The sequence below is a fragment of the Tympanuchus pallidicinctus genome, unplaced genomic scaffold (genome assembly GCF_026119805.1).
Source record: "Tympanuchus pallidicinctus isolate F22 unplaced genomic scaffold, pur_lepc_1.0 scaffold2, whole genome shotgun sequence".
Taxonomy (NCBI): Eukaryota; Metazoa; Chordata; class Aves; order Galliformes; family Phasianidae; genus Tympanuchus; species Tympanuchus pallidicinctus.
The window spans coordinates 13,801,836-13,814,694 of NW_026294721.1; the positions used below are offsets into that span (position 1 = coordinate 13,801,836).

The 12,859-nt window shown below is 40.6% G+C and overlaps 1 protein-coding gene across 3 annotated transcripts in view; it reads left to right on the forward strand.

Annotated features, from left to right (window-relative positions):
* Positions 1 to 11,987, forward strand: part of C1QTNF7 (C1q and TNF related 7) — a 55,596-nt gene extending 43,609 nt beyond the window's left edge. For all 3 annotated transcript variants that reach the window (XM_052682489.1, XM_052682490.1, XM_052682487.1), the window contains 3 exons: positions 9,316 to 9,514; positions 10,033 to 10,278; positions 10,995 to 11,987. In XM_052682489.1, coding sequence (XP_052538449.1) covers positions 10,038 to 10,278; positions 10,995 to 11,626 — 873 coding nt within the window. In that variant the 5' untranslated portion in view covers positions 9,316 to 9,514; positions 10,033 to 10,037 and the 3' untranslated portion in view covers positions 11,627 to 11,987. The remainder of the gene's footprint in view (positions 1 to 9,315; positions 9,515 to 10,032; positions 10,279 to 10,994) is intronic.
* The last annotated feature ends 872 nt before the right edge of the window (positions 11,988 to 12,859 follow it).

Consider the following 12,859-nt stretch of genomic DNA (forward strand, 5'->3'; position numbering starts at 1 on the left):
AAGAGGTTCAAACTGGTGTTGTTCTTTTCTATAAGGGCCACTAATGTCTCCTGGAAAACATTATATTTGGGTTTTACTACTTTTCTTAGATTTAAGTACTGCAGAATGCCAATCACTGCAGCAGTGACATCTGTCCCATGAAGCACATCTTTGGCAGAGACAAGATAACAGTCTCTGGCAGCTGCATTTTTGCAGCTGCATTTCTACATCTTTGCTAGACACAAGGAGTCTACACTGATGTAAGGACATGGTATGAAACAGTGAAGGTGCTAGACCTGCTGGACTTACACATCCTTCAAAATCTTGATTACTAATCTTAATATACCAGAGGAAAAGAGCAGATGATTCTGACAATTCATCTGATCACATATTTATTTATAAGAATTTATACAATTCTTAACTGCAAATTCAAGTTATTCAACAGAAATATTTGTGCCAACCACAAGGCGTTTAAAGTTACTGCTTTTCTGAGAAAGAGAACATATTAAAGAGCAGGCCTGTTACTGCCACTGCCTGTTACAGCTCCAAAAATACGGGGATCCAATGAGATTATCATCTATCTATTAAGATCTATGGAAGACAAAAAGCTTGAAAGGAGACAGATGTGTTCTGTGTGTAATTAAACAAACAAATTTACTGATATGAAAAGCCAGCATTTAAACTGGTTCCAGGTTTATGGATAAAGAGTCCAGCAAGGCTGACAGAAAGCAAAGATCGAGAAAATATCTCCAGTTTACAAGAGCTTAGCTGCATACCAGAAGTAGGAAGACAGCCCCTGGGCGAGGATCACCATATGCTTCCCACATCCTCAGGAAGGAGCGCAAGAGCCTCCTGCAGGGCTGCCAGGGAGCAAAGGCACTGGGCTAGAAGGGCTTTTGATCATATTTAGCAGAGTCATTCAGATGTAACATTAATCCAAAAAAAGAGACATAATGAAATGTCTGTTATGGATGACTTCATAATTGCCCCAAGAGAACAAACTGGGATAGCAATTAATTTTATGAGAACAACAGAGGCTTAGGAACTTCTGCAGAAACCTACTTTCATGCATTAATAAAGCAAGTGGAATAAATAAAATTTCAGGATAGAAGATGCATCAAAAAAATTGTCTCCAAATTGTGTTTCCACATTTTCCCCCGTAAGCTGATAAATTCATAAATCTTTTTTTAAACTTTATAGTGTATGTGTACACACATATATACATATGTACGTTTAAACTTTCCCAAAGATTAAGGAAAACCAGAAGCCTCACAACACATCACAGTATCTCACAGAAAGAAAATGGAAATTCTAAGCAGGAAAGGAGCTGCAATTACTCTGTTCAAGATATAATGTGTATTTTAAGCCATAAACAAAACCACAAATACTAAAATAGCACTTTACGTAATGCCCAATGAAGATATCTATCACAAAGATAAAAAGAACAGAACAGTTTATTACATGCCAGCTTACTGCTGTTTATCAGCTAGAAACAAATCTAAGTAGATCAGCTGAGGATATCAGAGAATAGATCTGCATTAAAGAAAATTAACTCCATCAGTCAAAGTCAAATTGAAAAAAAAACCTTTAGTAAATAGATTTGACACTAAATGCAACCACCATGCTCCAAAACCTTAGAGAAAAGCTAAGTGACAATCAGAACACCTTTGGCAGGCTGAGATCAGGCCAAACTTAAGTGAAAATGAGATGAAATTGGTTGCCTCTCTACGACTTTCTGACCACCCAAAAATGCAAACTTGTGTCCTGAGTAGACCCTGCAGAGGTCACTGTGGAGAGCCACACACATACAGACCAAAGTCAAGGCAAAGCCCACCCTCTGCAGGCAAAGGATTCCCTTCCTACTACCAAGCGTCAAGCCAGCTGGCAGCGTCTCCTTCTTCGTTCTGTTCCCTTGGAGGGCCAGGGAAACAAGCAGATAGGATGCATGACAAAAAGCAGGAAGATTAATGCTGCAGGAACCTAAGAGAGAGCACACCTTCAAGGCCATTTATAAGTATGAGGCAGCTGGTTTCAGTGGTGCTATGCCCGGCTACATGAGGCCTGAATTTTGTTCCCAGTGGCAAGCAGAGGTATGTCTGATGCTCTGATATGAAGTCAAAATTGACTTAACTGTCAGATCCTAGGCCTCATCCACCCAGCACTGAAGAAACTGCAAGAATTGTGCTGACTTCATCCATTTTAATCTCCCATGAGATACTTGGTTTGAAATACAAAATGGTTGTCCCAGCTACTTAGAAAAAAACAGAATCTGTAAAGTGCTTTTGAAATAACCAGATTTTACATCAGCAGAACAATACTATCTCTGTTCTTATTGATGTTGTTGTTTTACTGATGAAAAAACAGAAGCACATAGGACTAAATCATTGACACAGAATAGATGTTGAGGTGATGAAAGAATGTATCTCCTGAAAAAAAATTCTGTGCTGTGTTTTCTTTTTTCCTCTCTGTGAAACTGATGAAACACCTTTAATAATAAGGATTGGCATTTGAGACTCACGCTTATACAACAGTATGACTTTGTCCCTTCCAAGGTCTGGCACAATATAAAAACATATAAAGAAAACAATATTTTTTTTTCTTCATGAGATTTCTTTATAGAGATTTGGAGCTGTCAGCTTGAATTGCCCAAGTCAGAAATACAAAGGGAAAAAGATTAGCCGGTGTTAGAAATTCAATAAGCAAAAAGCTCTTGTAATAGATTTTGGCTTTTCCAATGTGTTCTAAAAACAGTCCAAACATTTCTTCATGTCAAGGAGTTTGACATTACATCTTCACAACTCAGAGAAGTTTGTACATTTTAAAAACAGAATTTAGACTGAGATTCTGCAAATCCAAACATTCAACCACAGAAATGATTCTCATCAGGAGGCTGAAAGAAAGCAAATCTTGAAGAGCAAGAGTTGACCCTCTTGTGAATGCCACAGCTCAGTGAATGCCACAGCAGGGAGAGAGGAGTAGGAATCCAAATGGAATTAAATAGATCTTTGTAAGCCTCATGCTGAGAATTGTTATTTCCATATGTGTACAGTGGCGCAAGCTGCCAGATCAGGATCATAATGCTTTTTTTCCCCTCTTTCAATCAGTATCAACTGCTAGAGTCATGAGGGCATTAGTGGGATGGGTTGTTCCCGCCCTGCCAAGGCACAGGACCCCACTGCAGTCCAGCTGAACCTCACCCATGGGCTGGTGTCTCAGCTTGGCCTGAGCCCATCCCACACGTGTTCCTAGTGCCCAGAGCTGGGGATGCCACTGTCCTGCTCCCTGCTGGGTTTGTGGGATGGGCAAGATCCTGCTCTGCCACCCCATAGGAGCCCATGCCATGCCAAGATTCAGGGAGCAGCCAGCTCTTGCCTGATGCATACACCTACACAAAATGTGGAGCTGCAGAAAATCAAGCCCATAAACTAGAAACACAGGAACTGTGCGGCTGCCTTCTGGGTATATAAGCTGGGCTCAGATAGGGTCAGCTTGGTTGGAGCTGGCATTTCTGAGAGGCATGATGGGGGCCATGAAGCATTATTCTGTCTTCTACATAAGCACAAGTCTTTCTTTCAATGAATTACACTGTAACAGAATTTAAATTTTATCTTATTTCAGTGCTTCAGACTGTTCGGAGCTGTCTTGCTAACATGCACATCCTTTTGTCTCACAGACAGAGGTTAATCTCATTGAAAATCAAGTTGTTATTTACAGATTTGATTTAATCAGGCAGAAGTATAATTAAAAATGTGCTATTACCCAAAAGCAGACATTACATAAATTTCATTCTATTTTTCACTCTTCCTGGCTCCCATCTCTGGATGAAACAAGCCAAATTCCCCTTTCTCTATTCCAGTGTAAATGTGAGAGTAATGCTGTTGAAGTAATCACTTTGGGGTAGAATCACTCCATGAGACCAGGATTTTCTCTGAACAGCCACTAATTGTCAGGAAACTGTTGAGCTTGAGGCCAGATTTTTATCTTGTGTGTTGACAAGTCCCATGTAAGGGCACTGGCATGGATGGGACCTCTGAGGTGCACACAGTGGAACAGCCTGGCAATCCCAGAGGTTGGGGACACCTGCTAACATGTCCTGTGTTTGGAGATATCACTCAGCCTGTGTTCTGGCATTTTGAAAAAACATATAAGGCTTCACTGCCCTGGTGCTATTTTCAAAATGCATTAATTTCTCAGAAGGTTGAGCCTCATTGATTTACATTAAGTTTCAAGCTTTCACATGCTTGAAAATGCCTCTATCATTTCTGTAGGTGAGACATGGTCTCCTGAGACCTACACCTTTGTGAGATTCAACTTCACAGCCATCACCTCTCCCTCAAGTTGCACTTAATGAAGTTCCATTTTGAGGTTCTCCCTTTAGTATTCCTGAGGGGTCCAAAACTGAACAGAGTACTTGAGATGTGGCCTTGCCAGTGCTCAGTACAGTCCCTGCTCCTGCTGGCAACACTATTTCAGATGCAAGCCAGGACGCCGTTGGTCTTCCTGGCAATATGGACACACTGCTAGGTCATGTTTTGCTGAGAGTCAACCAACATCCCAAGGTCTATTTCTTCCATACAGTCTTCCTGTCTTAACGGCCAGAAACTGCAGCAAAGGTAGTTCCACACAAATGTGCGCAGGAACTTCTTTACGGTGAGGGTGACGGAGCACTGGAACAGGCTGCCCAGGGAGGTCGTGGAGTCTCCCTTTCTGGAGGTGTTCAAGACCTGCCTGGACACCTACTTGTGTGACCTGCTGTAGGGAACCTGCTTTGGCAGGGGGGTTGGACTCAGTGATCTCTGGAGGTCCATTCCAACCCCTACAATTCTGTGATTCTGTGATTCTGTAATTCCAGACACTCTGCCCCAAGCCTGTAGCGTTGCCTGGGGTTGTTGTGGCCAAAGTGCAGGACCCGGCATTTGATTTTATTGAACTTCATCCCACTGGTGTCAGCTTGGAGATCCACCCTGTCCAGATCCCTCTGCAGGACCTTCCTATCCCCAAGCAGATCAACAGTCCCTCCCAACTTGCTGTCATCTGAAAACTGACTGAGAATGAACTCAATCTCCTCAACTAGGACATCTGTAAAGACAACGAACAGGAGAGGCCCCAGTACTGACCCCTGGGGAACACTGGTCGTGACCAGTTGCCAGCTGGATTCAACTCCATTCACCACATGTCGCTGAGCTTGGACATTCAGCCAGTTCTTAACCCAGAAAGGAGTGTACCCATCCAAGCCATGCTACCCATGGGCCAGCTTCTCTAGGAGAATACTGATGGAGACAGTGCCAAAGGCTTTGCTGAAGTCTAAGTAGACCACGTCAGCAGCATTTCCCTCATCCACCAGGCATCCTTCCTTCCCTCATCCACTCAATCATAGAAGGAGATCGGGTTTGTCAAGCAGGACCTGTCTTTCATGAACCTTTGCTGGCTGGGCCTGATTCCCCAGTTGTCTTGTACATGCCATGTGATCTCTCTCAAAGATGATCTGTTCCATAACCTTACCTGGCACTGATGTCAGGCTGACAGGCCTGTAGTTCCCCAGATCTTGGATACAGCAGGCACAGTTGCAGACCAAAAGAAACTGACTTAACTTCTCAGCTGTCAGTCAAGACAACTTCTGTCAGATTTTATTTACCTCCTTGCATTTTCTGGTACACTTCGTACCAGCCCTCATGTGAAAACTCCCCCAGGTGAGGCAGTTTATCTCACTGATAAATGCCTTTATCATATTCTAGGGCATTTTTAGTAAAAATGACCTTGTAAATAATAAGAATGGATGATTTCAAGTGAGAGACTGAGGAATAAAATGAATCCCACTGCTTTGATATTTTGAAAATCAAACAAATTGAACTTCTGGGATCGACTATAAACTCTTTATTTTTTGTGAAGGCATTAAGACATGGTTGAAGAATCTGACCACATTCAACATAGTTAGGAGGGAGACTGTTTAAACATGACTGAGTGCACACTGAAGCAAATCAGACCATTAAATGTCAGCACTGCTAATAAGGCCTTTATGGATTGTTTTCTCAGAAATATTTAGCTAATGTTCTTTTCCACCGGCTGATCCCTCTGGGCACCATCAGTCATTCTGGGACTAGCAATCACAAGTTCAGACAGCTCGGAAAGTTTCAGGTCACTCTCCCTCTCTTAAGGGAAACAAAGACAACAGAAAACTATGAGAAGATTGATGGCTGTATAGCTAACTCACAGAGTGTGGCAATGGCCAGCTGTGGACTTGATGTGTACACCCCACAGCAGGGATGCTGTGATGGTAGTGATGGTAGTGATGTGAGGTCTTAAGAGCCTCTGCTATCTGAGAGTCACAGATGCACTGACTGCTGTGTTTTGCACTACTACGTCATTGTGACTTTTGCAGATAAGAAAGGACCAAGAGTATTAATATTTCTCATCTACACCTTTTTGCACAAAGAAGTTAAATATATCTTTCCATCCTACTCAGATGCCTGTGTACTTGTACTGGAAGTGAACTCAAAGCTAGCAAGGAAACATAAAAGTAAGAATACAGCCAAGATAGCTTGTGACTAACAACCACTGGCTTTTGACCCAGTTTTTATTTGTAAAAGATTGATGAGAAATCTCTTATGATTGTTTCAGAACAATGCCAATTAGTAAATTTAAAAATTAAGATGTGCATAGCTGGGTAAGGGAGGAAGATTAGATCATATACCAAGAAGTCTCAAGACTGGGAATTTGCTATAATTCCTTAATTCTTAAACTTAAAAATGTTAATGAGTACAATCTGAGTATATTGGTAATGCATTGAGATTTCCTAGAAACTTGAGGATACAGATCCTCAGTCCAGCGTGTAGCTTCAATAGGAATGTAATACGTGGAATATCTTGTCATGGTAGATCTGTCATGTCAGCAGATCTGCAACAACATATCAGAATAACTTTTAGAATACGTTTCTGACATTAAAAGAATCAGATGATCTTTCACGTTCATACACAAGGGCAATGACTCTGCTACTTATGCAATATAAAAGGTGATGAAACAACTGCATGTGCCACCCTCACTTACAAACGCTGTGCCAGAAATCACCTCACATTAGAAGGGATAAGCGTGTCTGTAGTCTTCCAGTGAAAGCTTTGGCATGTGTTCATGCTCTGATTTGGTACCTATTGAAAAGCCACTTTCTAAACTTGGAAGAACATTCTAATCCTTTGTTCATATCATTCTCTTTATTATCTTTGGTGCTGGCTTCAGTGAAGATAATTGTAATTGTTTTTAACATGAATAACATCTGCTTGTTCTGATTTTTGCTATTTGGATAAAAAAGTGAACTTCTCAAGTGTTGTTTTTCCTTGAATAAACATTATTTGGCACATATAAATGACATTGCTTCCTATTCCAACTTACAGACAAAAGTGTATGTTTTTGGAAAGGACAACTAGAAAAAAAGAAGAAAGTCTAATTTATGACTCATTTTCTGCCTAACATTTAACTCTATGTGATCAAGTATTGCAATGGAACATACGTGACTCCTGAAAAAAGAATCTGGGAAGTCTTACTCTACCTTCTAACTCCGTGAGTCTCGGTGAACTGAAGATTCTAATTTTGGCCTCCTCATTCAGCCTGAAATTCCAAAAGCATGGCCTTAAGTTATTGTTCACCTTCAGACTAACAGTTTATTTTTTAAAGCAACACCCAGGAAAAAGGAGGCATGGGTTCAATGCTGTACATCCTCTCTTCGTCTGAGGTGATTCACACTTCCCAAGAGGCTGCTGCAATAAAGTAGAGACGCATCCTTCACTCCTCCGTTTAAAACACAATCATTATGGGTGAAGAAATATAAGAGCCAGAAGTCAAGGCCAAAACAGGTCCTGATTCTGTGGCCTAACACATGGCTTCCCAAAGGTCATTTGTTTGGGGACCACTGTTGGAATTAGCCTTCTGTATTTCCCCTAAGCCTAAATTTTGGACTTTGAACATAATCATCTGAACCTTATTACCATTTTCACCTAATCTCATCTCTGTTACCTTCCTACAGTCCCACTATTTTGGTTCACAGCCCCATCTTTTCTTAAGAACCTCCACCCCAGTGCTGGAAAGTTTTCCTGTTCTTTATTTTCCAACACCTATGTGCCTTTCCCTGGCCAAACTCAAACCACAATGTCCCTCTAAGGTACATCCTTATCCCAACAACCCTGTTCTCCCTGCCTTCCCCAGATGATTTTTTCCCAGAGCCCTAGAAGGAACACATGTCCCAGGCTAATTTATTTCCTATAGGCAGATGAGAAGAACAGCAGGAGAGATATGGGAACTGGAGACAGCTCCACACAACAGTAGGTTACTGGCCAGCCAATGACAGGAGCAACTGTGTGACAGCTCTTGTTGTGTTTTGTCAAAGATCTTGGACAGGCAAAACCAGCAGTTGTGGAAATTGTTTCTGCTTGGCTGATGCACAACACAGTGTGGGAACATCTAGCCTACTGATTCAGGCTTTGATCTGGCAAAGTGTATATTTTGTTCCCATCCTTGGTCCTTAGGTCGTATCTGCTTCTCATCCGTCAGCTCTGTGTAAGATGCATAGGCAGTCTTAGGCTTCAGTTCCACCAAGCTTCTCCCTCCTGGCCACATTATTAAATTGTGCCTCTTTGCAGACAGCTTTGCAGTCCCTGATTTAAGTCCCATGAAAATCCATGAGCTCTCTTTGGGCACACCCAGTTGTATATCAAGCAAACATTGCTGTAAAGTTTGTGCTTATAGTTAACTACTGCCTTGGAGTCATCATTTGCTGTTCTCCTCTAATGCTGCACATTCATATGTTAATTCATTCTTGGAAACTGTTGTGCCTGCCTGCACTGTAAGCATTTATCAAATGACAGCAAAATTAGTAGTTTGGTTTCTGCCAATTTGATATAAGATGTTTAATATGAAAAGCAGAATATAAATCACTGAAGATAATTTTGGAGCATCGCTTACTTCTCTTCAATAATCTTTTCATTCTTTTTTCTTCGTTGCATCAATATCAAGATGCAGCTTCTCGTTTCCTACTCTTGGTAAAGAGTGTGGATGTGGAAGTGCTGGTCTTTTTCCCTGCTGAATAGTTTTGGTCATGTCATATATCACAGCGTGGCCGTGGAGATAACATGAACTTTAGGCAGATATGTCCGTTTGGGTTTTCAAGTCAATCAGCAAAGCCAGTTTGTATAACAGAGTAGGCAATGAAAAGCATTTCTATATTGATTCATTTTGTAATATAATTATGAGTTTGAGAATGAACCTGATTTTCACTGTAAAAAAAGTTTTATGGTATTTCACAGATATTTTTTTTAATTCTTGACCCATTTCTTCTCTTTCTCCCCACAGTAACCAGTGGACTTCAGTTTGCTTCTGTGCTGTCAGTCGGTTCTGAAGTAATGGACAACTCCAACAAAACCCCCCACAGACATGCTCTGAGAGTCCAGCAAGTGAATTAGAAGAAACAGCTCGACTCACAATATCTCACCTGACTCATGACTGGATCTCAGCTAATGCAACGCTAGTTTTGAACACCTTTGTATATCAGGTACTGTAACTCCTCAACACATTTCTGTTTGTGCAGTGTTTTTTTCTTTAACCCCTCAGTATACATTATGCAACAAAGAAATCCAATTCATTGAATTGTTCATCCATCCAACCACAAAATATAATACTTTAATGAATTTTCTTACAAGATATTGTGATGTAGCTCATTTCACATGGCAGTCCAGCCCAAGCTTAAAAAGAAAGCCCTGTTAGCACCAGAGCCATAGGACAGTGGTCTGCTCCCATCTGGCCCATTACAGCGAAGTAATGGTGCTGTGGTCGCCAGTGTGCAAGCAAGCAATGAAACTGTAATTCTCTCACTGGTGTCCCTGCTCCAAACTTGGCAAGTTCCTGCTACTGTTAGTCAGGATTTAGATTCATTTGCAAGGACAAGGGCTTCAAAATGAAGTAAAGGTGCATGCTTTTTCCTCACTAGAAAATGTTGCTCCTACTGGCCATCTGAATGGAATCAGAGTATCATCATATACATAAAGTCTTCTTCATGTGCACTTTTTCCAGATTCAATGATGTTTGTGTTGCTGTACATCACAAGTTTTGCCATCTACACCAGTGAACAACCACTTCAAAACCAATTCAAAGGAGAGAACTACCATACGAGATACATCTGCAGTATCCCTGGGTTGCCAGGTCCCGTGGGCCCCCCCGGAGCTAACGGAGCCCCAGGGCCACATGGACGCATTGGTCTTCCAGGAAGAGATGGTAGAGATGGCAGGAAAGGAGAAAAAGGTGAAAAGGGGAGCGCAGGTATTGAATATTTGTGTCAACTAACATAGTAGTGCATCAAAATAAGAGCTTTCATCATTACTATTACACATATACATATGATGAACATGTGTGTGTATGTGCCTGTGTGGGTTTAGTGCGATGCATGCAGTGACAGAAAGAAAATATCCAGATATATTTTAGATATGTCTGATATGCATATAGTCTAACGTGCAAATAAATGTAATTGCACAGTCTTCCTATGCACAGATGCTGAACAAAAAGGGGACATTGCCAAGGTATATGTGGAAGCACTGGTGTCAAATAATTAGTTTCATTTGTGCTGTTAGCCAGGAATCAAAGATTGACAAGTTCGTAGGTACAGAATAAAACCACTGAAATAGTAAGTAATATTTAGTGCATTGGCATCACTATATGGGTAACCACACTGCTGTCCTCTACACCAGCAGTACCCATGCCTCTGTCTGCAATGGACATATAGTTCCTCAGTGTTTAATCAAGGCGTATGAAGAAAACTAGGAATATAAAACAAAGAACTCGCAGGCTGTGTAGTCCACTGCTCTGTTTCAACTTGCTATTCTTTTCACAAGCTTATTTAGAAGATTCTGAAAGTATTTTTGAAGCATTATGAAATTCTGACCTTGCTTTTCTTGTCTGTTCAGATATACCCAGTAGCCTACACATCATTTACTAAGATGATAATAGAAACGATTAACTAAATTAAAATGTTTTTGAAGGTTTAAGAGGAAAAACTGGGCCATTAGGACCAACCGGAGAGAAAGGAGACCAAGGTCAGTCTGGGAAAAAAGGACCAGGAGGACTGATTGGTGCCAAGGGTGAAGTAGGTCCAGCTGGACCACCTGGACCTAAGGGAGATAAAGGAGACCGAGGAGAGCCAGGTGCACCAGGGGTCTGTAAGTGTGGGAAGATAGTGCTGAAATCTGCCTTTTCTGTTGGCATCACCACCAGCTACCCTGAGGAAAGACTACCAATTGTATTCAATAAAGTCCTCTTCAACGAGGGTGAACATTACAACCCTTCCACGGGGAAGTTTATTTGTGCCATCCCAGGGATTTATTATTTTTCTTATGACATCACTTTGGCAAATAAGCACCTTGCGATTGGGCTGGTTCACAACGGGAAGTACCGCATAAAGACATTTGATGCAAACACAGGAAACCACGACGTAGCTTCTGGATCCACTGTGATCTACCTTCAGCCAGAAGATGAAGTATGGCTTGAGATCTTCTACACTGACCAAAACGGTCTCTTTTCAGACCCAACATGGGCAGACAGCTTGTTTTCTGGATTTCTCTTATATGTTGATACAGATTATCTCGATGCTTTGTCAGACGAAGATGAGCTCTGAAGCAGATAATGCCAAATCACAGCCAAACAACAAGCCAGCACATGACTTTATCTAGCTGTGTGTGGGACACAAAGTGGAAAATGAATAACCTGGGAATTTATTTTTGCTTTGACAGGAACCAAATCTGAGTTCAGATGGAGATTCCTAGAATCTGGATTCTTTACCTAACAACAGGGATATCAAAAGGAACTATAATTCATAAAAGACTGCATTGCTTCAGGACAGACTCCTCATGGAAGTTATGTTTACGATACTATTTAAACAAATTTAAGATACTGCACATTGGATTTTATATAAAATATATTAAGTTACAAAGTAGAATTGATATTTTGTATACGATATTAAAGAAAAGTTGATCAATTGACAGCAATATTGTCCTTGGTCATTATGAGACAGGTAATATATTAAAAACAAAGAAAACTTTTTTTTAAAGAGAGGAATAAAGTAGAGATGTCTGCTGGACAGGTCAGAAGCATGTTCTCATCTGATATTTACACCAACAAAAGATATTTGTGAGCAGTTAACCTCCTAATATTTCATGAAAATTTCTACCAGCTGAGGACAGCCTAATTGCAGTCCAGAAAGAACAGAATAAAGATATTAAACATACAAAATAATTAAAAGTTGACTGAGCTAAAAACACGTAGATACAATCAGTATTTTAGTGTTTTCAGTGTAAGTGGGTTTGCTATTATTGCAATGTTATTCAATATCTTTTTCAAAAATGTGGAACAAAATATAAACCTGCTGAAAAAAAAAAAAAAGATGTCAAAAATGTGATAGAACAGTAACAGTAAGGAGAATAAATTATATAGAACAAATGGAGTCGCATCACTTAAGCAGAATTACTTGTACTCTAAGATGGCCAAAAGCAATAAAATAACTTTAGGTTACAGATGAGATGGAAGACTGAATTCAGGAGATCAGTGAACCTGGAAAAGATACAGGGGACATTGTGGATAGTCAGAATATAGGTTGTAAGAGTAGGCTGTTGCTTTGGATGTATGATCAGTGGCCATTCAAGTACAGTATTCATAACGATATAATAATTCATACTGAGTAGTGCTACTTATGAGACTGCTACTTATGTTCATGTTTCAAAAACATACTAGAAAACTGGGGGGAAAAAAAGGCTGCAACTCTACTAATGTACTCAGTACATCTAACAAGGCCAATTTATTTTTCTTGTCAATGGAATGTTAAGAAGTGATGTGCATGATGTCTGGTAGTAGC